General features: G+C 43.7%; 1 protein-coding gene across 3 annotated transcripts in view; it reads left to right on the forward strand.

Moving 5' to 3' along the window:
* Positions 1-27,983, forward strand: part of RGS22 (regulator of G protein signaling 22) — a 114,756-nt gene that overhangs the window by 49,407 nt on the left and 37,366 nt on the right. For all 3 annotated transcript variants that reach the window (XR_006278697.1, XR_006278698.1, XM_043507533.1), the window contains exons 10-15: positions 2,622-2,783; positions 3,800-3,980; positions 9,205-9,368; positions 10,047-10,155; positions 17,083-17,208; positions 18,782-18,883. Coding sequence is in view for 1 of the 3 variants with exons in the window: in XM_043507533.1 (XP_043363468.1) it covers positions 2,622-2,783; positions 3,800-3,980; positions 9,205-9,368; positions 10,047-10,155; positions 17,083-17,208; positions 18,782-18,883 (844 nt within the window). In the remaining 2 variants the exon portion in view is untranslated. The remainder of the gene's footprint in view (positions 1-2,621; positions 2,784-3,799; positions 3,981-9,204; positions 9,369-10,046; positions 10,156-17,082; positions 17,209-18,781; positions 18,884-27,983) is intronic.

The following is a 27,983-nucleotide window of genomic DNA, read 5'->3' on the forward strand; positions in this document are numbered from 1 at the left end:
ATAAACTTTTGTGAGCTACAGCTCACTTCATCGGATGCATTCAGTGGAAAATACAGTGGGGAGATTTATATACACACACAGAGAACATGAAACAATGGGTTTTATCATACACACTGTAAGGAGAGTGATCACTTAAGATGAACTATTACCAGCAGGAAGGGGGATGGGAGAAGGAGGAAAACCTTTTATGGTGATAATCAAGGTGGGCCATTTCCAGCAGTTAACAAGAACGTCTGAGGAACAGTGGGGGGTGGGGTGGGGGGGAGAAATAACATGGGGAAATAGTTTTACTTTGTGTAATGACCAATCCACTCCCAGTCTCTATTCAAGCCTAAGTTAATTGTATCCAGTTTGCAAATTAATTCCAATTCAGCAGTCTCTCGTTGGAATCTGTTTTTGAAGTTTATTTGTTGAAGGATAGCCACTTTCAGGTCTGTAATCAAGTGACCGGAGAGATTGAAGTGTTCTCTGACTGGTTTTTGAATGTTATAATTCTTGACGTCTGATTTGTGTCCATTCATTCTTTTACGTAGAGACTATCCAGTTTGGCCAATGTACATGGCAGAGGGGCATTGCTGGCACATGATGGCATATATCACATTGGTAGATGCGCAGGTGAACAAGCCTCTGATAGTGTGGCTGATGTGATTAGGCCCTCTGATGGTATCCCCTGAATAGATATGTGGACAGAGTTGGCAACGGGCTTTGTTGCAAGGATAGGTTCCCATCTGCCATGTACATTGGTCAAACTGGACAGTCTCTACGTAAAAGAATAAATGGACACAAATCAGATGTCAAGAAAAAGGTTTTCCTCTTCCCCCCCGCTGGTAATAGCTCATCTTAAGTGATCACTCTCCTTACAGTGTGTATGATAAAACCCATTGTTTCATGTTCTCTGTGTGTGTATATAAATCTCCCCACTGTATTTTCCACTGGATACATCCGATGAAGTGAGCTGTAGCTCACGAAAGCTTATGCTCAAATAAATTTGTTAGTCTCTAAGGTGCCACAAGTACTCCTTTTCTTTTTGCAAATACAGACTAACACGGCTGCTACTCTGAAACATGCCTTTTATTGTTACACTTGAGGAGTTCAGTTTATTTAGTTTAACAAAGAGAAGGTTAAGGGGTGACTTGATTATGGCAGCATGCAGAACACAGGTACTACAAGTGTGGCTACATGCCATAGTGAAAGGCAAGCTGCATCCATATTTGTCACTGTGGTGTGTAGTTACACATCCTGGAGAAAGGCTCTGACATCAGGGAGCTGCCAGAACCTTTCGCCGGTGCTGGAGAAAGGGTCCAGCAGTGAGTAGGCAGCAGGACACTCCACTGGTAAAAATAGCACTATAGACACGGGAGGCTCTACTTGGCTGGGCCGGCTCTAGGATTTTTGCCGCCCCAAGCAAAAAATTTTTTGGCTGCCCCCGCTTTTTTTTCATGTCCCACCCCCGGCTCCGCCCCAACTCCACCCCTTCCCAACCCTTTCTCCAAATCTCTGGCCCCACCTCCTCCTCCCCATTGCTTCCTGCGGCTCCCCCCCCGCAACTCCCCGCCCTATCTCACCTCCGCTCCGCCTGCTCCCCTGAACATGCTGCTGCTCCGCTTCTCCCCCCTCCCTCTCAGGCGAGGGAGAGGCAGCGCATTCAGGGGAGCAGGCGGAGCAGAGGTGAGCGAGGTTGGGGGGGAGCGCAGGAAGTAATGGGGGGGGTAGAGGAACCAGTCCTCTCCCCAGCTCACCTCAGCTCCACCAGCACCGCCTCCCCTGAGCTCACCACCGCTCAGCGTTCACAGTTGTTTTGCGCATGGCAAGCCTGGGAGGGAGGGGGGAGAAGCGGAGCGGTGGCAGTGAGCTCAGGAGAGCGGGCAGAGGCGGAGCGGAGGCGAGCTGAGCACATTTCTAGGGGCGGCATGGCCAGCGCCCAAGCACCTGCTTGTTTTGCTGGTGCCTAGAGCCGGCCCTACTGCTTGGTCATGTAGAGAGACGTGTAGGGTATATACCCTGGGGGTTCAGACATGTAGGGCACTTTTCTCGACTCTGCTTGCCCAAGCTGTGGCTCACTGTCTACGCTGTTATTTATACCCATGCAGAGGTGCTGGAACTAGGGGTGCTGGGGGTGCAGTAGCACCTCCTGGCTTGAAGTGGTTTCCGTCATATATAGGGTTTACAGTTTGGTTCAATGGCTCTCAGTACCCCACTATAAAAATTGTTCCAGCACCTATGTACCCATGCTAGCAGGGTGTGCAGTTTCTGTACTTATATGCTACATAGATGTATCTTATACGTACCTACATGGGGAAACAAATATTTGATAATGGGCTCTTCAATCTAGCAGAGAAAGATATAATGTGGTCCAGTGGGTGGAAGTTGAAGCTAGACAAATTCAGATTGGAAATAAGGTTTAAATTTTTAATAGTGATGGTAATTAACCATTGGAAAAATTTAACAAAGGTTGTGGTAGATTCTCCAATATTGACAATTTTTAAATAATTTTGGGGAAGTTTTATGGCCTGTGCTATACAGGAGATCAGACTAGATTATCACACTGGTCCCTTCTGGCCTTGTAATCTATTCATTTATGTGCAGGGTCTAATATATGTATATATTTTCTTTGACTCAAGACAGCTTGATAAAATGAAAAAACTCTATCTAGTGAGCAGTGGAGATTATTTTCTCAACTCAGAAGTCTTATTCAAACTGGACCTGCTACTTGGAGACCAGTGGAATACAAGACACTTAAAATGGATTCAACCTGAAGTAGTGAAACCTTTACTTCTTTACTGGTAGGGATAACTGAAGATGAACTCTGAAGCCATTGTTTTTGTAATGTTTACTTCCTTTTACTTTGACCCCAATCTGCTAAAGTTGTGACGGAAATTCTGACCTCATTTACTCTAGTACAACCCCATGGAGCTAGTGTTAGCATAAGAGATAGCAGATCCTGGCCCTGTGAATTTTTGTTTGAGAGATCTGAGACTCAAGGTCAAATTCTATATTAAACTACATCCTGTACAGCCCATTAAAGTCGCTGGTGTTGCACATGATATAAATCTATGCAGAGTTTGACCCTGACAATTTACTGTTGGACCTCTGTTATACAGAATATTAATAGCTGTCTTGCTGTAACTTTGAAAGCCTGCTTACTGCACTGCTGTTAAAAGTTTAAATGTGGATAATTCTATTTGCTTATATTGTAAAGCACTTTGAGATTTGAGCATTAAAAGTGTTATACAGAGCTGAATACTATTATTTATTTAACTTTGATTTACAAAAGCTGTTCTCTCAAGGACTTCACAGTAAATCATCTGTCTTCATATTAATTGTTCTCCTTCTGCTGTAGTAGATTATGCAGATTCTAACCTAGTTTGCAAAGCATAATCAACCATATTCTTTTCCATTTCCTCCTCACCCTGCCCCCCCCAAGTGAAAATCTGCAGTCATGAACTAAGGCTACCAAATTACTTCATGCTACCACAGTGCTTCATGGAAGTTGTAGTTTGGGTGTCTCATGGCTCCATTCTCTTTTATAGACTAGACATAGCATGTTAGATTGAATGTAAATTGCAGTCTCATAAACAAAAGCAGCTGTATTATACTTTGCCATTTAGAACCCGAACATGTTTAGGCAATAGGTCACTTTTATATTTAGAGTAGTGTAAGAGGTAAATTTATTTTTTCTGTTGTCTGATCTTTAACTCTGGTTATTAATAGCACCATACATTGATGTAGTAAATGTCACATTAGTCCAACAGTTTGTGTTTTGAATAAATTCTACTTGTATGTATTTCTTCCCCTGCAGGGGTCCCAGATTTTGTGTCACTCATACAGCTGCAATACAAACTGCCAGTGCAAAGTTGAAGCAGTGGCACACCTCTCACGAGAGACCAAGGACAGATATTGATCCTTACCCACAAATGGTGACATTGTTGCCACTGCGAGCTAAATCTTGTATTCCAAGGTTAGCACCTTCCCATCCTCAGGTAGGCATGATAAGGACCCTCAGAAGTTAATGGCAAAAGTTCTATTGAATTAAAAGGGACATGGATTTCGTCCTCATTCCTTGAGTCAATTTATAGAGTCAGATCTAGTTAATCTAAGCTTGTCTCATCCAAAATCTACGTGTAAAATGCAGTAGAATGCTACTGTGTTTTGTACAGTAGCTCCCATTCAAACTGCAGGTCAATTTCTGTTCACAGTTATACCCTGACAACTCCATTGATGTTAGTGGGCCACATGAATCATAGAATCATAGAATCATAGAATATCAGGGTTGGAAGGGACCCCAGAAGGTCATCTAGTCCAACCCCCTGCTCAAAGCAGGACCAAGTCCCAGTTAAATCATCCTAGCCAGGGCTTTGTCAAGCCTGACCTTAAAAACCTCTAAGGAAGGAGATTCTACCACCTCCCTAGGTAACGCATTCCAGTGTTTCACCACCCTCTTAGTGAAAAAGTTTTTCCTAATATCCAATCTAAACCTCCCCCATTGCAACTTGAGACCATTACTCCTCGTTCTGTCATCTGCTACCATTGAGAACAGTCTAGAGCCATCCTCTTTGAAACCCCCTTTCAGGTAGTTGAAAGCAGCTATCAAATCCCCCCTCATTCTTCTCTTCTGCAGACTAAACAATCCCAGCTCCCTCAGCCTCTCCTCATAACTCATGTGCTCTAGACCCCTAATCATTTTTGTTGCCCTTCGCTGTACTCTTTCCAATTTATCCACATCCTTCTTGTAGTGTGGGGCCCAAAACTGGACACAGTACTCCAGATGAGGCCTCACCAGTGTCGAATAGAGGGGAACGATCACGTCCCTCGATCTGCTCGCTATGCCCCTACTTATACATCCCAAAATGCCATTGGCCTTCTTGGCAACAAGGGCACACTGCTGACTCATATCCAGCTTCTCGTCCACTGTCACCCCTAGGTCCTTTTCCGCAGAACTGCTGCCGAGCCATTCGGTCCCTAGTCTGTAGCGGTGCATTGGATTCTTCCATCCTAAGTGCAGGACCCTGCACTTATCCTTATTGAACCTCATTAGATTTCTTTTGGCCCAATCTTCCAATTTGTCTAGGTCCTTCTGTATCCTATCCCTCCCCTCCAGCGTATCTACCACTCCTCCCAGTTTAGTATCATCCGCAAATTTGCTGAGAGTGCAATCCACACCATCCTCCAGATCATTTATGAAGATATTGAACAAAACGGGCCCCAGGACCGACCCCTGGGGCACTCCACTTGACACCGGCTGCCAACTAGACATGGAGCCATTGATCACTACCCGTTGAGCCCGACAATCTAGCCAGCTTTCTACCCACCTTATAGTGCATTCATCCAGCCCATACTTCCTTAACTTGCTGACAAGAATGCTGTGGGAGACCGTGTCAAAAGCTTTGCTAAAGTCAAGAAACAATACATCCACTGCTTTCCCTTCATCCACAGAACCAGTAATCTCATCATAAAAGGCGATTAGATTAGTCAGGCATGACCTTCCCTTGGTGAATCCATGCTGACTGTTCCTGATCACTTTCCTCTCCTCTAAGTGCTTCAGGATTGATTCTTTGAGGACCTGCTCCATGATTTTTCCAGGGACTGAGGTGAGGCTGACCGGCCTGTAGTTCCCAGGATCCTCCTTCTTCCCTTTTTTAAAGATGGGCACTACATTAGCCTTTTTCCAGTCATCCGGGACTTCCCCCGTTCGCCACGAGTTTTCAAAGATAATGGCCAAGGGCTCTGCAATCACAGCCGCCAATTTCCTCAGCACTCTCGGATGCAATTCGTCCGGCCCCATGGACTTGTGCACGTCCAGCTTTTCTAAATAGTCCCTAACCACCTCTATCTCTACAGAGGGCTGGCCATCTGTTCCCCATTTTGTGATGCCCAGCACAGCAGTCTGGGAGCTGACCTTGTTAGTGAAAACAGAGGCAAAAAAAGCATTGAGTACATTAGCTTTTTCCACATCCTCTGTCACTAGCTTGCCTCCCTCATTCAGTAAGGGGCCCACACTTTCCTTGGCTTTCTTCTTGTTGCCAACATACCTGAAGAAACCCTTCTTGTTACTCTTGACATCTCTTGCTAGCTGCAGCTCCAGGTGCGATTTGGCCCTCCTGATATCTTTCCTACATGCCCGAGCAATATTTTTATACTCTTCCCTGGTCATATGTCCAACCTTCCACTTCTTGTAAGCTTCTTTTTTATGTTTAAGATCCGCTAGGATTTCACCATTAAGCCAAGCTGGTCGCCTGCCATATTTACTATTCTTTCGACTCATCGGGATGGTTTGTCCCTGTAACCTCAACAGGGATTCCTTGAAATACAGCCAGCTCTCCTGGACTCCCTTCCCTTTCATGTTAGTCCCCCAGGGGATCCTGGCCATCTGTTCCCTGAGGGAGTCAAAGTCTGCTTTCCTGAAGTCCAGGGTCCGTATCCTGCTGCTTACCTTTCTTCCCTGCGTCAGGATCCTGAACTCAACCAACTCATGGTCACTGCCTCCCAGATTCCCATCCACTTTTGCTTCCCCCACTAATTCTACCCGGTTTGTGAGCAGCAGGTCAAGAAAAGCGCTCCCCCTAGTTGGCTCCCCTAGCACTTGCACCAGGAAATTGTCCCCTACGCTTTCCAAAACTTCCTGGATTGTCTATGCACCGCTGTATTGCTCTCCCAGCAGATATCAGGAAAATTAAAGTCACCCATGAGAATCAGGGCATGCGATCTAGTAGCTTCCGTGAGTTGCCGGAAGAAAGCCTCATCCACCTCATCCCCCTGGTCCGGTGGTCTATAGCAGACTCCCACCATGACATCACTCTTGTTGCACACACTTCTAAACTTAATCCAGAGACACTCAGGTTTTTCCACAGTTTCGTACCGGAGCTCTGAGCAGTCATACTGCTCCCTTACATACAGTGCTACTCCCCCACCTTTTCTGCCCTGCCTGTCCTTCCTGAACAGTTTATAACCATCCATGACTGTACTCCAGTCATGTGAGTTATCCCACCAAGTCTCTGTTATTCCAATCACGTCATAATTCCTTGACATCACCAGGACCTCCAGTTCTCCCTGCTTGTTTCCAAGGCTTTGTGCATTTGTATATAAGCACTTGAGATAACCTGTTGATCGCCCCTCATTCCCAGTATGAGGCAGGAGCCCTCCCCTCACAGACATTCCTGCCTGTGCTTCCTCCCGGTATCCTGCTTTCCCACTTACCTCAGGGCTTTGGTCTCCTTCCCCCGGTGAACCTAGTTTAAAGCCCTCCTCACTAGGTTAGCCAGCCTGCTGGCAAAGATGTTCTTCCCTCTCTTCGTAAGATGGAGCCCGTCTCTGCCCAGCACTCCTCCTTCATGGAACACCATCCCATGGTCAAAGAATCCAAAGCCTTCTCTCCGACACCACCTGCGTAGCCATTCGTTGACCTCCACGATTCGACGGTCCCTACCCAGGCCTTTTCCTGAATACACCTGAGAGCAGATTTTAGGTGAAAATTTCAAATTTCACTGAGTTACATAAGAGCTAGAAGGCAAGATTCTTCTCTCTAGTATCCTGGTGTAAATCTGGAGTAATTCCATTGGTTTCAATTAAGTTACTTTGGATACATACTTACTAGTGTAACGGAGAGCAGAATCTGGCCCACTGTCTCTCAGATCGTAATTGTTTAGTCAGAACAGCCAGCTGTGATATTTTTTCTAGAGATGGTCTCAAGCTACAAAACTCAGATCTAGATATGGATTTTTAATATACTAGAATTTGTACATTGCGAGATCAGGGTTCTTGACTCAGGTCATCACAAAGGGCCTGAATATGAGAGGTCTCTTCAATGGAATTTGCATGTACTCAGCAACACTCAGGATCAGGTCTCAAGATAGGAGCTATTTACGAATTGTGAATCCAGATCACAGTTCAGATTTCAAATAATCCCAAGGATAAAGGATGCTTTGATTCAGGAGTGAGTTCAAACCCTCTCTAATATTTTTATTGGAATAATTTTTGGAATGCAATTTTAAAATCTATGTGTATTAAAAAAGTAATTAATGACGATAGATGGTTCATTATGGTCTAAATTAATCTTGGTGGCCTGATGTTACTGCAAATGGCTTCAGCTGTTTAATTAAAATTTCATGAAACTTCTTGATTTCACTTTATAGAGATTTATGCAAACATTTTTCTGGTTGTTGTTTTTAATGACGTGGACTTGGATCCTTTGAAATACTCGCTGAGTCTGGATTTTAAATGAACTCACAGTCTTAATGGAAACAAACAAATTTTCACCTGTTTTCATTTCAAACTCATACATAATGTAGTTTCATTGCATAGCCCTAAACTGGTCCAGATTTGCTTGGAAGAGTTTTGCATTTTAACAACACTTTCTGGGAACCTAGCTTCAAATAACTGAATTTATAGGAAAGCCTGAAACTAGGTGAGCTTTGTGCGGTCTCAGGTTTTATCAGAGCTGTGCAAAACATTCATAATTCTAAGTTATCCTCTGAACATCTCAACTGATTTGTAAACTAGAGGACATTCATCTGCTGCCATTCATTTTCATCAGCATCCTTAGAGTTCAAAAGGAACAAAATCCTGGTCCTGTGAGCAAAGTTTGAGCAAAAGGGCTTTGTCCAGGAAAGTATGCAGGGGGTGATGGAAGTCTAGATGAGCAGGTGCCACCACTGGGTAAAGAAAGGACTAGTAGATTGCATCTGCACTGTGTGTGCCCCCGGATGTGCCCACATTTACCCCTTATGGTGAATAGTATAATAATGTACAGATTCCCCCTACACAAGTTGTCTGCTTCCCTGTGCAATGTCTATCTGCTGTGTTTTGTAGTTTCCATGTCTCCTGGATCAAATCTGGAATCAGGAGCTACAAAGACAAAAAAGGTTACATTAAAATTGAAGGATCTTGATTGTTTAGGTGATTTGTTTAATATGGGTCATGTTAAACAAGATTTGCCATATTCTCCTTTACCTTCATTCCATTTGCAGAAATCCCACTGGTGTCAATTGGAATTTTATGTAAAGATGGAGGTGAAATATTGCCCTCTGCTAGCAACTTTTAATGCTTTGTAGTTATTAAAGGATGATGGAAAAAGCTTGAACCTACTTTACATATTGTGATTGGAAAGAAAGTCCCTGATGTCAATAGAAACCTTTAATTGGAGACATTCAGAAAGAACAAAGGTGGGAAAATTTATTACTGAGTTGTTTTATTTTTCTATTCATTTAGAGAAATGAAACCAGCTTACCCACAACCTTATTAAAAACAAATGTGATGAATTTATCTTCTAAGAGAGCTACCAGATTATTGTCAGCTACCCTGCCACCAAGTGCAACCATCATAAGGGATGATTTCTACAGTGTAACCAGTAAATCTGATGTTAGTAGAAACAGGTAGGTGCAAAAATCTCATGTATTATCTATAAATCCCATACTTCTCAACTATTTAACATGGTTTTATGAAAGTCTTAAGATACTCATTGTTTTCATGGAATGCAACTTTTCCATTGCCCACTAATTTAATACAATAATCCGCTCACAAGAGCACAGTTATGATTTAATCTGCCTGTAGTGGAAATTTCTTCCTAACCTCTAGCTGTTAGTGGTTTGCCTATGCCCAGGAGCATGAGGGCTTTGTCCAGGGAAGTATGCATGGGCTGATGGAAGCCTAGATGAGCAGGTTTATTTAGATGAGCAACATTTATTATCCTTTCTGATGTAACTGTCAATGTTCTGACTGGGCACATACATATCTTTTTAAAATCCTTCTAAGCACTTGGCCTCCATGATAACCTGTGGGAAGGAGTTCCACAGCTTAATTATGTGTTATGTAAAAAAATATTTTCTCTACCTTAGTTTTAAATCTGTTGCCTTTCAATTTCATTGACTGTCTATTTGTTCCTTCTATAAGAAGACAGGCTAAATAGTAATGCTCAATTTATCTTCTCTATACTTTTTATTATTTTGTTACGCCTACATCATGCCCCCTCTTATTTGTTTCCTCTCTAAACTAAACATTCCTAATCTTTTCTTAAGCAGTTATCAAACATTTTTGTTTCTTTGTGGGTCCAGGCCAAAATCAGTGGGAAGCAACATGACTCGTCTCTCAGCTGTTACTGATGATACAAAATGCTTGAAGTCCCAGACAGATAGAAAATACACCTATGCTGAGTTGCTCCCAGTAAGTAGCCCTGGAAGAACCTAGCTTCCCTGAATCTATGGTTGAAGACACTTTATTCTACAATATAACCAATCAAAGGGGATACGTCCACTGATTTTGGAAAATGTGTCTGATTATACAGATAATATCTTTGCCTTGTGCAGTGTTTTAATTAGAAAGTAGGGCTGTCGATTAATGGCAGTTAACTGACACAATTAACTCAAAAAAATTAATCGTGATTAAAAAAATTAATTGCAATTAATCACACTATTAAACAAGACAATACCAATTGAAATTTATTAAATACTTTGGATGTTTTTCTACATTTTCATATATATCTTATATTCTGTGTTGTAATTGAAATCAAAGTGTGTATTTTGATTACAAATATTTGCACTGTAAAAATGATAAACAGAAGAAATAGTATTTTTCAATTCACCACATACAAGTACTGTAGTGCAATAGTCCAACCCTTCGCCTCCCACGCAGTTATCCAGGTCCGGAGGCCCTTATATAATATCCACCTGTCCGTATCTATCAATGCCAACACGTGTTGGACTCCTCCCCTCAGCCAGCGAATCACTAGGAGTACATAGGGGCGTTGGTCCCCCGCCTCCCTCCCGTGTGTGGCCGCCGTGATACACGAAACGGAGGACCTGCCATGCCCTCAATATGGGCATGGCAGTTTCCACTCGGCTGGCGGAGCAGAGGGCTCCACAGGCTTGGTTCGCTCCACACTTTTCTCCCCTTTTCCTCTAGCACTACGTTTGGTAGGGGGAAGCTGCATCCACCGCTTATATAAATTCGCTGTTGGCTTTCCATTGATTCCCTCGCGAGAGACACCAGCCTGCAAGAGATCTAGCCACAAGGTCTTCTGGGGCACCCGCAACTCCCCTTTCTCCTGTCCCCCACCTTGCTGCCCCTTCGCAGCCCATATGGCTCTTGGCCTAGCACCTGCCAAGGTGGCCTCCAATTGCATAAGGGTGGCTGCCAAGTCTCCCACGCGCCCATTCTCCACCATGACAACTGCGAGGAGGGAAGGTTTTAACTCATCAGGGGCCAGGTGTAACACTGTGGCTTTAATCGATTTTGTCACCAATACATCGTCCGGCCCAATCTCCCTGCCCGTGGAGACAGCCCAGGCCATTCCCAATTGATGGAGGGTTTGCACCCCTTCCAGAACAGTCTTCCAGGGGTGCGCCTGTGCCTCCAACTCCCCCACCGAGAGGTAGGCCGCCTCCACTGCAGCCGCCAGCCAGCGATACGAGGGGCTTTCGACATCTTGCTCCCCGGCCTGTGGCCACGGCGGGTTTGCTAATTGTGCACGTACCTGAGAGTCTTGCGATAGACCCCCAACTGTTGGAATTCATAAAAAAGCAACAAAACCGTGTTACCTGCATTGTCCCAGACCCTCACGAGCCACTGCAGGATGCTCTCCCTGGGCTCCTGTCGGAACGTCTTCACAATGTCCTGCAACTCACTCGTTTTAAATGTGCGGACAACTGCTGGTTGTAGGGCGCCTCCTTGCACCCGCAACTCCCGGACCGGGGGCGCCAGAGCCACCACGGGGGACTCCTCCTCTCCCTCGTCCGAGGATGAGGAGTCCCAAATGTTCCCATCCCAAGTCTCGGGATCCCAGGAGGGGGCTGCGGTCACCGCACGCACTGGGCGATGGTGACCGGCTGCCGCCCATGCCTGAGGCGCCTTTTATTCGCTACCCAGGCAACCAACACTTCACAAAGTCGTGTCAGCTCCTGGGCGCGCTCCGCCTAGGAGGTGACAACGTCTTGAGCCACAGCCCGGCCTCCGCCTACGCCGTGCATTCCTGAGTCTTCCCTTCCAGTGCCCGCTGTAAGCGGAGCACCTCCTCGTCCTGGGCCCGGACGGCGGTCAGCAGGAGCCACCCTAGCTCCCCCATCGCCCGCCGCTCCGCCCCAGAGCGCCGGTTCGCTCGTAACCGGTGTAATCCCTCAACCAGCTGCATGGGCATGACCCCCGCGGCCTGTTGGAACTCCGGCCAGTCCTCCGGGGCAGCCCACCCGGCCATGATGCACGCTACTGGACCCAGTGCTCCGTCGGGGGCCATCCTGGTATGCGCTGTAAGGACAGCGACGGCTTCCCCACTTCCCCTACCTTAGGCCAAAGCGGCATCGCTTCTCAGAGTACTCTGCTCGCTGCGCCAAATGTTCTGGGCCACGGTGCTTGAAGCACCACAGTTCCAGCAGGAGTACTCTGAGAAAAATGAGATTTACACACAACTGTGAGTTATTGGCTTTATTGAAGGTTAGTGACCCACCTGCAATGGGGATTCCAAGCGTCGCAGTCACAGAGGCGGGGAACCCAGCACTCTGGAGCTTTGCCTGGGACGGAGTCCAACGGAGGGGCAGACAGTCAGCGTTAATAAGCATTACACAAAAACAGCTCATGAATATAGAATTAGGTACTTTTCAAAGGGGGGCTTTCCGCTACCTGGCGAAGGGCCATGCAAAGCAGCTGTGTCCTTCAAGAACTATCTATATCCCACAATAACAAAGCAGCTATCTATGTCCCACAGTAACCTCTCGACTCGAGAAATCAGAAGTTCCCTGACTAGGCCGTAACAAAGTCTTCCGCAGTCCCTTACACAAGCTCTAAAATTTTACATTGTTCTTTTTTTAATGCAGTTTTTGTACATAATTCTATATTTGCAGGTTCAACTTTCATGATAAAGAGATTGTATTAGGTTAATTGAAAAATACTATTTCTTTTGTCTTTTTACAGTGCAAACACTTATAATCAAAAATAAATATAAAGTGAGCACTGTACACTTTGTATTCTGTGTTGTAATTGAAATCAATATATTTGAAAATGTAGAAAACATCCAAAAATGGTATTCTATTGTTTAAATTTAAATTAAATTACATTTAAATAAATGGTATTCTATTGTTTAACAGTGCGATTAATCGCATGATTAATCGCGATTAATTTTTTAATCTCGCGGTTAATCTTGATTAATTTTTTTAATTGCTTGACAGCCCTATTAGAAAGCCAGCATTCACCCATAATTACCATTCTATGGTATCCGTTGGTCTATTCTATTTTTTTATTCTTAGAATAGGAAATAATGGTGGTAACTCTTATAATGTGGTATGGTAACTACTAATAAATGATTATGTTTTAATCATAATAATGTTCTTAGTGTGATAGTAAAAGGATTATTATGCGTGAGTTAATGAATAAATGCTTCAACAGAGACATTCCCACACCTTAGTACAGTATTTTGGGCAGTATTTTAGTGATCAGTGGAAGTGAGAGCTTGAATATGGCCCTTAAATATGCAGTGATGAAAACAATAAAATATACATCAGGAACATTTTTTTTTATCACTCCTATCACTTTATTGTATGGCTTGTAAAATTACTGCCTCCAAAAGCATCTCCCTGCATCCAGTGCACAGAAGAATGTTTTCTTAATTTTTGCTGAACTGGTGGAGGCTTTGGGGGCTTCCTGCTTCTTGAAGTCCAAGAATTAAGAAATAATGCCACACATACAACTATAAATCCCAAACTCTTCATGTCCCCTGAACATTCCAGAGGTGTCTTGTTCTTTCATAGAGATGTTGGCACTGCTCAGGAAATAAAACTGTAATGGTTGAACCTTTCATATGTGCATTGAGTTCCTTAATCTGTTAATGGACTGGTTTCTTTTATTAGGATAGTACTCTTGTTTATTCCTTTGCTGAAGGTATTATTGTTTAGTTAACAGAAGGGGTGGTGGAACAGGCTGATATTTGTGGTCAAGTGAAATTTATATTGTGGAACCAAATATTCAGGAAATATTCACACCACTGAATATCTCTATTTGTATATCCCTGTCTTTTGTCTGGAGGAGTCTATCTCTGGCTGAGGGGAAGAGAGGCCCAGCCATTTATTCTCACTTGGTTATTCATGGAGGCTATCAAGGACCCTTATGGTCACTTATGCCACCACAGGACATGACGGTGGAATCTGCTTGGTGTAATGAGTGGTCAGTGATGACAGTTGTTAATCACTCTCTCATCACTGACCCAACCATCTGCCCACCAGGTTTCACCTGCCAAGGCACCTGTGGCCAACCCTGAACCGGTTTCGAACAACACAGGGCAATTGTGCAGCCAGTCGCTCTTCAAATGGGGTTTCTCTAATGACCCATGATGTAGATATAGTCAACTTCAGACTACATTGCATATCCTTGACGAGTGCCCATTGACTTACTTTGATGGTGGGTGAACTCCAGTATGCATATAATTGTGCTGTAGTTGCACACTCAAAGAAGGATCTATAAACAGCCCTTAACTGCTTCTCTGAAGCTTAGAAAAGTGTAGGACTAACCCTGAACATTGGCAAAACAAAAGTTCTCCACTAGCCAGCTTCTGGTCAATCATCAAACCCAACAAGGAAGTTCTACATTGATAGAGAAGAACTGGAAAATGTAGAACACCTTGCCTAACTTGGCCACCATTTCCCACAAAGGGCTGACATAGATGTTAAGATTCAGCACAGAATCCTCTGTGCCAGCCTTGTCTTTGGCAGACTGTCTTGATGGGTGTTCAACAGCCATGACATCAGATCACACGCTAGACTTTGGTGGTAATCCCAACTCTCCTCTATTCCTGTGAGACTTGGGTGACCTACAGAAAACACCTGGAAAGCCAGCACTATCACTTTCTCCAGAAGATCCTCAAAATAAAGTGGAAGGATTGCCACATTAATGTCAGTGTCCTCATGGAGGCCAACACCTTCAGTACCGAGGCTGTGATTATCCAGCACAAGGTGAGGTAGAGAGGGTACTGTGCACGCATGCCTGATGCATGCCTACCAAAACAACTGCAAACTCACCAAAAGAGAAAGGAAATGGGGAGGCCAAAAGACACCCTCAAGACAAGATTAAGAGCATCGATACCATACACTGGTAGACAGTAGCCCAGGACAGGGCTAACTGGTGAAGACTTGTCAGAGAAGGAACGATCACTTTTGAGAAAAATTGCCTTGCAGTGGTCGCAGAAAAATGCCAGAAAAAAAAAGGACAGACAACTGTCATACAGCAATCATGTCCCAACCCTGCCTTCCAACATCATCTGCAATGTCTGCCAATGAGTTTGTGGCTCAAGGATTCAGTCACCAAAGGACCCATAAAAAGTAAAATCAAAAGAGATCATCCTTCACCTCAAGGGATCACTGCTGCTGCCACCCGGCTGATGATGCTATCAAATAACTGGGTACACTGAGCATATGCTGAGTATCAAGGATTCTAACTATTCCATACCCTCAGGCTTCCCATTGTGTGACCCCTTTCTCACAAGACCCTCTTTCAAAAGTCCCTGCTCTTTCTTTCCTACCTGCTCTTTAGCAATCTTTGGAGAGAAACCTCCCATCCCCACTTCTTCTTCCACTCCCAGTGTCCTCACAGGATGTGACCAGTCTGCCACATATCTCCTCAGCTCTTCAGGGGTCAGCTCACTGGCCTGCATTTTCCTTGGGATTCTTTGCAGGAGGATAGGAGGGAGGTGTCAAAATAGACTCTCTCTCCCTTAAATCTCTCCTGTCCTACACAATACTCTTGGATACTTTGATACCTGGAAAGTTACTGGAACAAGTTAATAAAGAATCAATTTGTAAGCACCTGGCATGCCAAACCAACCTAATTTCCTTCTTTGACAGGGTTACTGGCCTAGTGGATGGGGGAAAGCAACAGATTTGATTTTCCTTAATTTTTAGTAAGGCTTTTGACACAATTCCACATGACATTTTCATAAACAAATGAGGGAAATGCTATCTAGATGAAATTACTATAAGGTGCGTGCACAATTTGTTGAAAGACCATACTGAGAGTTGTTATCAATGGTTTGATGTCAAATGAAGCAAATGGGACCCCTCTGGGATCCCCCTGTCCTCAGTCTGGTATGCTTCAACATTTTCATTAATTACTTGGATAATGGAGTGGAGAATATGCTTATAAAATTTGTTGATGACACTAAATTGGGAGGGGTTGCAAGCAGTTTGGAAGACAGAATTAGAATTCAAAACAACCTTGATGAATTGGTCTTAAATCAACATGATGAAATTCAATAAAGACAAGTGCACAGTGCTACATTTTGGAAAGAAAAATCAAATGCACACCTACAAAAGGGGAATAACTAGCTAGATGGTAGAACTGCCGAAAAAGGAGCTGGGGGTTGTAGTAGCTCACAAACTGAATGAGTCAAAACTGTGACGCAGTTGCAAAAAAAAAGGCTAATATCATTCTGGGATGTATTAACAGGAGTGTTGTATGTAAGACACAGGAGGTAATTGTCCCACTCTACTTGGCACTGAGGCCTCAGCTGGAGTATTGTGTCCAGTTTTGGGCACTATGCTTTAAGAAAGATGAGACAAATTGAGGAGAGAGTTCAGAGGAGAGCAATAAAGATGAAAAAAGGTTTAGAAAACCTGACCTCTGAGGAAAAATTTTAAAAACTGGTCATGTTTAGTCTTGAGAAAAGAACATGGAGGGGGATCCGATAAGACTTCAAATCTATTAAGGGCTGTTATAAAGAGGATGATCAATTGTTCGCCACATCCTTGAAGGAAGAACAAGAAGTAATCAGCTTAATCTGCAGCAAGGGAGAATTAGTTCAGATATTAGGAAAAATGTTCTAACTTTAAGAATATTTAAGTACCAAGGAAGATTGTGGAAACCCCTTCATTGGAGGTTTTTAAGAACTTGTTAAACAAACACCAATCAGTGATGGCCTAGGTATTGTGGGTCTGCCTCAACACAGAGGGATGGACTAGATGACCTCCGCGCACCAATTGTATGTGTAATATAATGTAAAATCTGGTTGACTTGAGTGAAGATGTCAGCTGAACAGTCTGCGTGACACCTCTTTTCAACATATTGACATCTAAGAAAAATTAATCACCTTTATTTCATGCTGTTCTGTTAACCTAGGGTAAAAGTCCTACAGAGAGTATTGTCCTAGGAGGTTCTAAAATGGAATGCATGCTGCAGTCTCTTTATGTGGAGAACAGAGCAGGCTACTTCTTCACACGCTTCTGTGAGAAGTCAGGGAATGAGGTATGTGGTATTTTCTTACCCTGTGATAATTTATTCCACAATTGACTGAACACCAAGCTACAGAGGGCAGCCAGGCTGAAAAAATAATTGGAGAAAGAAAAGGGTGGTGTTCATGCATATTTTGGAACTAAAGATGGGCCTCAACCTGACTATCCCAAACCTATTTGAAGTCTGTGTGTTCCATCAGGGATGAAAGGGACTATTCATTGTGAATAACTGCCTTTTCTATCTGGCAGAAAAACCATATGAGATCCTGGCCTGCAGAAAGATTTTAAAAAGGTGGGGAAAGAAGAATATCTACTAGAATATAATCTCTTTCACATGCTAGTCTTCCGCCCCCTTCCCTGTGGTGTCAGTAATGTCCAGAAGTATCCAGCATTTGCATAAAGTTGTTTAGTGTTAACTGAAGCTCCATGAACTTCTAGGAAACATCATTATATTTCTTCTATGCAGTCTGCAAAGCCACTACTTGCTGCAGGATGTAGAGGGAGAAGGGGTTGGAGCTAGTCAGCGTGTGGGCTTTGCAGAAGCAGTGAATCTTTAGGAAGGATTTGAAAAAGATGAGGATGTAGGCAGTGGTCATTCCATCCATTGGCAGGGTTCTTACAGATTTCTCACAGATGTCTAGAATGCAGCAGCAGTGGCCAGAAATGCTTTCTTCTGCCTTTGGCTCTCCAGGAGACAAATAGCCACAATTTTTCAAACCAGGGTGCCTTAAATTAGAATCTAAATTTACATTTAGCCACCTACATAAAACTGGCTTGACTTTTCAAAGAGGATGAGCATCCATAAATCCCACAGAAGTAAATGGATGGGATCTGTGGTGATCACTCTCTTCCAAAAATCAAGCCATTTATATCAAGTGTCTTCAGCTGTGGAACTTGTGTTCAGGCTGACCTCTGACTGAAACAAGTCTGTAACAAACAGGTTATGGAGCAAAACTCCTCTCTTCAGCAGGTATTCCTTTAACTGTCAGTCTCATGAAGCAGCTAGCCCCAGAAATGTGACCCAACCCTCATAAGTGAAGGGCTAGAACAGAGACGTGGGGGGGAGGAGGGGAAGAGCTAGCTCCTTCTTCTGAAAGATATTTGATATTTTTGTTTGACTCAATGAAATGGGGGCCAAGATATGGTACCTTAGAAACAAATATAATAACAATGTAATATAGTCACAATAACATTTGCCCAGTATAAAACATTTAATTGTCTGGATTATTGCTGCAAAATGCAATCCCACCATGGCACAAGTTCTGCACGTACATTATCAACATTTCTTAAGTGCTGGCTTCACGCCATCAAAATGTGGATACTTTTCAAATGTTAACTGTAATGTTAACAATTTTAATGGCCAATTATATGCAAAGGATACAATAAAAGATATAATATCGCAGTGACAATGCCATTAAACATGTTGTCCTGTTGCCAGTATGCAACAGAAGATTAAAACCATCTTAAATTGAGCTTGATTTATGATGACCCCAAGGAGCTAAACAATTACTTGGATTGGAAACCCAAGCTTTTATAAAGCCCTGATAATTGGGTAGTAATAACTTATATTCTTTTTCCATCTGTAGCTGTGGAAGAACAGTGCGTACTTTTGGTTTGACCTACAGGCTTATCATCAACTTTTCTACCAAGAAACCCTTCAGCCTTTTAAACTATGCAAGCAAGCTCAAGTAAGTTATAAATGTGTTTTCCCTTCAGTAATATCTTTGTTCAATGTAAGACTGTTAAAAAAGACAGAAGAACTGAAAGGATTTCCAAGTCTCCCCAACCCCAAGCAAAGGAAATTTGAGGTTGTGGACAATACATCCAGCTTTAAATTGTTATCATGGAATTGCTTGTCTTAAATGTTAGCCATGCATAGTTTGTTTCCTAGGATCAGTTCCATTCCCAGTTTTTTCTATTAATATTCAGTTTGGATAGTCTCCCCTTTGCTACATGTTACCTCTTATTTGAAAATAGCTACTGTTAATGCTGATCATTCTTTTTGTAGGTGTATGTGTAAATCAGTTGCTACCGCTCCCATGGGGGCTAGAATTTCAAATCCTGAAGCCTAAGCCTGGGTTATTGACTTTAGTCATCTTCCAGTTGTCAGTCTTATAGCTTTTCCTTTTCTTAATTTCAACCCATTATTACTCCTGATTATACAGTTACTCTCCCTCCTTGGTGTTAAGCTACTGCATAGATTTTTAGAGTGCTAATGAGATTGCTTACCTGTGAGAGTTCTTCACTGGCTTTACACTGTAAGTTCAGGTGCAATGAAAAAGTTAATTATTCTCCCACTGACCAGCAATGTCGATAACTCAGACCCTGGTCCTATAAGACTGTTGGATACTGATGTGGGAGAAAGATACAGCCATTTTAAGTATGCCATATGCTTTTTAATGTCATTTTGAGAAACTTGGGTCTTCTTTTCCTTTCTAAATTATCCTGTGACTGGGCAAATTGTATCTAAACCTTTAAATATATGTCCGCTGTTCCAAAGACAGCAGACCCAAGTATCACTTAGGGAGCACCACTTCCCATATCCATAAAGCATATGTCTGTAGAGAGAGGAATGGCAATTTAAACAACCAGGGTAATTTAAATTACAATGTAATTTGCATTTTAAGTTATTGCTGTATTGAGCAGTTGTAACTCTCCCTCCATAGCTTTTCTATAGCACTGAGTGTGCATGGGTCAGTGGCTGACTGTGGGCATTGATTGAATTGACAGAGGGATGGCTACTCCTTGGGATCCTTGTCAGAGGAAGGAGGAGGCACCTCCTACGCTATCCTGTCATATGCTTCTCACCTGCCCAGAAACACGTGGAGTCCATGTGTGTCCATGGGGAGCTGGAGAGTCTCAACCTACTTCAGTCTCCCATTGGCAGGTTCACTGGAGACAGAGACCCTCTCCTCCCCCATCACTTATGGCCCTCTTAGAGCCATCTTAGACCCACAGGTGCTGTGTTGGCTACCCCTACCCTTTAGTTGCAGTTGTCACAGCTTGGTTTCTGGGCTTGCTTTGGCGGGGCTACGGAGGATTTTTTCCTGTATTTGCAGCATCCTAAAGACCTGGTAATGTAGGAAATTAAGGAAAAGAGATCACAATTAAAACAAACAATAGACATTAGTAAGGGATAATAAAACAGAGTAATTTATTGTCAATACATGTGTCCAATGTCCAGTACACATGAGAGGTTTCAGAGGCCAGCTTCTGGGCTAAACCAAAGTCTGGGACCCAGGAGTTCCTGTGGTGGAGTCACCCCTGCTGCCCCCACCACCTTGTCTGTGGAGGAAGATGCGGAAGCTATAACTGGCTGAGTCACTCCCTCAATGTCCACAGAAGCCTGAGGGACTTCGTCCTGGGCCTCAATAGCCTGTGTGATTAGGAATGTTTTAAGGTGCATGAAGAATAAAACACCCTTTGTCTGTACCCTCACTCTCCTTCAGAGTGGGAGAGTAGCAGGACTGAATCCTGTCTTCAGTTAGGGAGGGCTAGACTAAAGGAGTCAATCCTCGCTCATTGGGATGTTAATGCTTAAGGCTGGTTAATCTCATACTAGAGCCAATTAATGCCTGATAGTCTGAAGGGGTGAGAGCAGAGTGTGGGCAGCATGTTCAAAGTTAATAAAGTTGCAGCCTGCTTCTTTAATTCCACCTCAGTTCTGCGTCTTCATTCTTCTGTGTGTCCTGATCTAAGCGTTCTTACGCATGGGCAATAAGGGAAACACCACAATAACTCAGGGATAACAAACACTCAAAGCAGTCACAATGTTGAGCTTTTCTCTTTTTCCTAAAATTCAGGAGGACACATTATAAATTGTATGTGTCAGTCTCTGTCTTAAGACAAAAATGTCAAAGCTAGGTTCCTAACGTTTGACGTCTAAATTCATATTTAGGCACTTAAATATGTGAATGGCCTGCCTTGAGTGCCCGCAGAACACATATATATTAAAAGGAGCTGCAGGTACATAGGATCTTTGAAAAATCAGGCAATTTTTATTTAGGTGTCTTAATATGGATTTAGGAGCCAAATTTTCTTTTGAAATTTTTAGCCTTTGGGCCCGAGTCTCCATTGCGTTGCACCTTGTGCAGTCATTTGCACCAATGCAAAGTAGATATGAAATACTGCCATTCTGATTTGGTCATGTTTTATACTTACTTTGCCCTGGAGTAAAATGCTACATGACTGAAAAGCAAGCTTTTAGTCTTGTCTTATCTTATTTCCATCCCTGGCCTGGTGGTGACAGCAAAACATCATACAATCAGCGTTACTAGGCAATCACAGAAAGCTACATACACATGACCATTAAAGTAAATACATCAGAACGAAATATGTGAAACTGTTCCATTAGCATCACAGCTGAAATGAAATATAACAAATCAACACATGTGCTGAAACATTTGGTATCATTCTCAAGTTTGCCTTTTAAGGCTGCACACAAATTATTCTTGTTTTCATTGGAACACAGATGAGAGTCAAGCTGTATCCAATCAAAAGGGCCTGCTTCTGGAAAAGATGCCTTCCCGAATTCTGCACTCACCTTTGAAACAATGAGATAGTTATTCCAGCTACTCCTAATGTCAATCAGCTTTCTAATAGCACATTGTCATATATTTTACTATTTACTACTCAGAGAGATCAAGAGTTTCATACAATTTTCTGTACATAACACAGTTAGAAGTAAGAAGAAACTTTGATCACTGTATTTTCCTGGTCAGTGTTTTATCTAAGCTTTATGATATGCCCTGGCATTTCCTTAATATATAAGTGTGTATAATAAAAGAAACTCAAGTGAGGATGAAATGTGATGCACTAGAAAAAAGATGAGTGACAGTAATAATCCAGGAACGTATGGGTTATTTCACTATAAACACACATGCTGGAGTGTAAAATGAATTGGAAAAGAAAAATAATAAAGAAACAAAAGTTGCAATCTGCTATGAAAAATAGTATTTAGGGTTAGACAAATTTAATACCATTATTGGAAATACAGTATTTTAATACTAGAGCCAATTTAGATGAAGAGTTATTATTATCATGGACTTGTTGGGGAACAATACTAAGCATTCTTTGTGTTTTTGCATAAACCTAAGCATTCTGAGATTACATACTGAAAATCTTTACATTTAGGGATGAGTTTAACCAAAACCCCAGATCTGAACACTCCCAAATTTGCGAGTTCATAATCCAGACCTGAATCATAATCTGACTTTCCCAGAAGTTTGGTATATTTACATTTGGTCCATTATAAATAACTTCAAGATGCAAATTCTGATCAGACTCCAGATCCCGGTTTTGGTTTGGACCCATCACTAACTTTAATACTTTTATAGAAAAATATATAGCTGGAAGGTAGGAAAATTCTTTGTGTAAATAAGAATAAATTAAGTCTGATGGGCCTGAGATTTTACATATGCAAAGATCTTTATTTGAATTTTACAGCCTTGTGTTCATTTAATTTAAACCAAGTCTCTTGTAATACACAATATAATGCTCGATGAATTCCTTAGTGCACAGGCTTGCTTAGGGGACATTCAGGAGTTTCACAGCCCCAGTGAAAATCTGGAAGAACAGTACTTCTTATAGTTCCCTTGCATGGAGCGGAAACAGGGCCTCTGATACACCACGGTAGTTGAGCAGGGCAGTCACCCTGGACACCAGATTCCAGGAGGAGCCAAACTGCTGAGCAGCTCGCTTTTTTTGGTCTTGGCCGCTCAAAGAGTGGAGATGAGCACCGAAAATGTTTTCCACCCTGCGGGTGCTCCTGGATACACCCTTTAGGAACATGTAATGTGTTCTTCCCTCTGAAACTGACTGGCTCCGTTTGACAGTGCAGAAGGAGAAAGCCGTGGGCACCGCTTCTCCTCCACTTGTTTGTGATGACCAGCACAATTTGCAATAATAATGTCCCATTCACTCCTTACATTCAGGCCAGGGCAAGGTGTGCAGTTGTGACTGACCCCTGTATTGGGAACACAAGGTGGTGGAAGGTTCCTTGTCACCTCTCCCATCATGCATCAGCACAAGCACTTAATCACACTCTGGCCCTATATTTCTACTTGGAGGCTCAGATATTACAATGATGGACATAGTATAAAAATCTTGATACAAAGGTAGGTTGTGTGCCAGCTCCTCAGATGTCAGAAATCTATATATCTCCCTTGAAGTCAACAGAATTACATCAGTTTAGAGCAGCTGAGGATCTGGTCCTTAGGGTATATGTCTATGCTGCACTGTAAACCTGAGTGTCCACACTGAATTGTAAATCTGGGTTTACAATTGCTGGATCCTGGTCTCACAGTCATGCTAACACATCCATACTGCTCTACACAGACCTTCTGACTCCGTTCTGCGAGTGCATCCATCCACATTGCAAAATGAGAGGGCTTGGACCCAAGTCACGGTGGTATTCAGGCTCTGACCCATCTCGTAGTGTGGTCCCAGGAGCCAGGTCCCGAGTGCTTGCTGACCTGACTCAGACTGACCTGTGGGTGGATGGATCTAGGGCTTGGGCTCTAGCCTGAGTCAGAGCCTGGCCTTCATGTACCATGTAGACATACTCTTAGTTAGGGAAAATCAGAGCCCTCCTAAAGCTCATTTAACACCTGTAAATTCCCATGTCTAGTAAGTAATAACTATATATAGCCTAGTGGATACAACATCTGCTTTATGTAGGAGCTCATTCCATAGCATCTCCTCATGTGAAATGGAAGTGGTGTCACTAGCAGTTCCACATGTGGAGCAGCTGCTGCATCAGGCCCTGATGTTGCAAAGGTAGTGAGTTCAAAGCCTGTTAATAATTTATGACATTGTCTATCAAGGCAATTATAAATTAGTTTTTCCTACTTTTCCAATTTCTAAACCAAAACAAACAGAAAGCCATTTGAATGAAAACATTTTGTATATAAAAAATTCTATTTAGAGAGAGAGAACAGTTCCATCAAAAAAAATGTATTTTGTTTTTTAAAAAGCCACATTACAAGAGGGTTAGCTATTTAAATGACCAGGTTAAATGTAATACACTGCAGTCTTCGGTCTTAGCTAATTCAGAGCTCCCATGTATGGTTTTATGAGTGGACCAACTTAATCCTATTGCTGTCTGATTTGACTTGAATAAAATGGCTAACCCCTTTATGAAATGGTTATTTTTATAGATATCACATCTTTATATGACTGGACTGTTCTTTTTCTATCTTGGCTTTTTTTACATGTGAAATGTGTTGGATCAGATTAAAATATGATGTAATTGTAACTTTATTAGTTTTAAGTAACTTCCAAGGTTTGACATCACTGTGACTCTAATTAGTGCTGTATCTGCAAAATTTCAGTTTATTTTATAATTAGCCAGGGGTGTGCATTGATCTGATACATTTGGTTGAGTTCCTCAGCTTAGCTTTACCTATGGATTTGTTAGTTTCTTAGTCTCACCCTTTCACATGGGAACCTTTATCTGGGTCGCGAGGTTATCACATGGGGGGATCACAAGCTGTCAGTCTCCACCCCAATCCCTGCTTCACTTCCAGCATTTATAATAGTTTTAAATATTAAAAAAAAATTTAATTTAAAATACTTTAATTTAGAAAGAGCCCAACAGTACAAAAGTTTGAGAACCACTGCCCTAGTGGTATACCCACTGGTATCAGCTCCAGTGTCCTCTGGTGCTGCACCCGCATAGCACCAGTATAAAGGGCCCTGCCAACTCCACACCCCTACAGTTCCTGCTTACTGCCCATAATGGTTGCTGGAACTCCTCATTGCTCAGGCAATTTTCTCCTAATGATTTTTCCTACTTTTTAGTGTAAATAGTTATTGTAGTTGGTAGTTAGTTTTTTTAATAGATAAGTTTGAACACCTCCGCACTTAGTTAGTCGGGTCGTCTGCATCCTGGTGCTGGGGCATGCCTCGGTCGTCTAGCTTCAAGACCTCCACTTCCTGAGGCAAGTCAGTGCCATTGAGTGACCCGCACTTGAGTAGTCTCAAGTGCTAAGGGGAATCTCACAGGAAAGACCGCTGCCAGATTTGCTCAGTGGCACTGGTGGTGCCGAGACTTGATCTCCAGGGCCACCGGTACTGATAGGGAAAGTAGGTCCCCTGGCCACCGCAAATGAAGTCGACTTCAAACTTTGCACCAAAAAGGACCATGAAGCGAGACTAAAGGTCCTTCTCATGGAGACAGCCTGAAGACTCGCCTCGGAGTCATGTTCAGACTCAGCACCTGAACACCTCAGCCTCGGTATGGAGCATTCCTCCCACCGGCTGGGAGTTGCGGCACTGATCTTCTTCTCCAGTGCCTCAGAAGTAACATTGAAAGCACCAGGAGAACAGCCAATCTCCAGTGCTGAAGACAAGCAGGCAGGGGGACCGAGACAGAGCAAGACCCCCTTCGGGCCACTCTTCCTCCCTGGTACCTCAACTTAGGTGCCCTCAGCTCCAGTACCACTGCAAGCTCCACTGACGCCAGCACAGGAGCCACTCCTCTGGGAAAGCAGTGTACCAGCCAGTCTGCAGTATTGTCCACTCCATTTGTGGCGGCCAGGGGACCTACTTTCCCTGTCAGTACCGGTGTCCCTGGAGGTTCAAGTCTCGGCACCACCGGTGCCACTGAACAGCAGACACCTGTTGCTCGGACTTCAACCAGTACTGTATCTGCCCTCTAAGGGAAAACCCTCTTTGGCAGCCTCCACATGATCTTCGCTGTGACACTGATAAGTGGCACTGAAGGAAACAGCATTGTCATCGGAGACAGAAGTGGGGTCCTAACTCCCCCACTGACACAGCCACCCGTGCTGTTCCCCGGGCCATTCCTTTTTTATTCTTGCCCCAAGTAGAGAGATGCCACCGAACACTTAGCTGCCAGGTCCATGGGGACCGGCACCCATGAAATGACTGTTTAGGAACCCATGGGGTATCCTCCCCCCTCAGGACAGCTTCTCAAGGCAATCATACTCAGTGGCCTTGGAGAGTCTGACACCCCCAGTACTGCGCAGCGAGACCTCTCATCCAGACTCCGGTACCGAACCTGACACTGAGTCTCAGGAAAAAGTCCTGCAGGCCTCTGTGGAGATTGAAGAAGTGATGGAAGCTTCTCAGCTGCTTATAGCCTCCTCTCCAGACAAGGCAGTGGTGGCAGCAGGGATGTCTTTGCCGCAAGATGACCACAAAGTATATCAGGACTTGTCAAAGAGGGTAGCCTTGAACTTGGGAATACAGGAGAGGTGGTTAAGGAGACAACACATAGTCTGTTAGACATTTTGTAAGCAGTGAGTCCTTCTAGAATGGCTCTACCACCCAGTGAGGCCATTATGGATCCAGTCAAGGCACTGTGGCAAACCCCTGCCTCCCTCCTCCAACAGCGAAGCGCACAGAATGCAAATACTTTGTATCAGTTAAAGGATACGAGTTCCTCTTCTCGCACTCTCCCCCAGGGGTCCCTGGTTGTGGCGGCTGCCAATGAAAGGGATCGTCAAGGTGAAGTGGGATCCATATGCAAGGGGAAAGATTCAAAGAAATTGGACCTGTTTGGCTGGTAGATCTACTCCATGGGGAGCCTCCCGCTCCATATGGTGAAACAGTAAGCCTTGCTAGGCTGCTATGATTTGAATATGTGGGAGTCCATGCTAAAATTTAGGGAATTGCTCCCCCGGACTCTAGACAAGAGATCTCATCCTTACTCGAGGAGGGGAAGACAGTGGCATGGGCCTCCCTTTAAGTGGCTCTGGATGCTGCTGATTCCGTGGCCAGATCAATGGCCACAGCTGTAACCATGCACAGGAGCTTGTGATTGCAGTCCTTGGGGTTTCCACATGAGGTTCACCAAACTCTCCAAGATCTCCCCTTTTGGAGCAAATGGATACTAGACTACATGGCCTCAAGGACTCTAAAGTGACCTTGAAATCTCTGGATCTGTATATCCTGGCAGTATCCAGAGGGCACTATAGGTCCCAACAGACTGGCCACTACTTTGCCCAACCAGTCAGGCAAGATCAACAGAGGAGGAAGAGCAGGGGATTCAGATGTAAGCCCCCTTTGCAATCCTCCTTAGCAGGCCCTGTGCAGACTGGGCCCAGACACTCAGGGATCTCAAAGCACTCGTTTTGATGAGATGCTTGAGGTCGACATTACAATTCCCTCAACACCGGATCCAGCTACCCCTTTGTTTTCCAACCAGCTCCTCCACTTCCTCAGTGCACATTACTGGGTCCACATTACCTCAGATTGCTGGGTTCTAAGCATGGTAGAAGTGTATTATACCATCCAATTTTTGTCTACCCAACTTTCCAGCCTCCCTGTCCCTCTTCAGGGACCCTTCTCATGAGCAACTGTTGGAAGAAGTCCAATCCTTCCGTCATGTGGGAGCTGTGGAAGAGCTTCTGTTCCACCTAAGAGGAAAGGGGTTCTATTCCATTACTTCCTAATCCCAAAAGCTAAATGTGGTCTCAGATCAATCTTAGACCTGTATCGTCTCAATTGCTATCTTAGGAATGTAAAGTTCTGCATGGTCTCATTGGCTTTCATCATTCTCTTGCTGGATCCAGGGCATTGGTATGCTGCTTTCAAGCTAAAGGATGCACACTTCCACATATTGATTTTTCTGAGGCCACAGATGATTCCTAAGATTTGTTATGAACAAGTTCATTACAGTTTGCAGTCCCTCCCGTTGGCTGCTCCATAGATCTTCACCAAATGCATGGCAGTGGTGGCAGCCTTACTCAGAAAAAAGGGAGTTCATGTATTCCCATACCTCAATGACTGGCTGGGGGCAGAGGGTTGGGACGCAGGGGCGGG

Source organism: Dermochelys coriacea, chromosome 2 (genome assembly GCF_009764565.3).
Source record: "Dermochelys coriacea isolate rDerCor1 chromosome 2, rDerCor1.pri.v4, whole genome shotgun sequence".
Classification (NCBI taxonomy): domain Eukaryota; kingdom Metazoa; phylum Chordata; order Testudines; family Dermochelyidae; genus Dermochelys; species Dermochelys coriacea.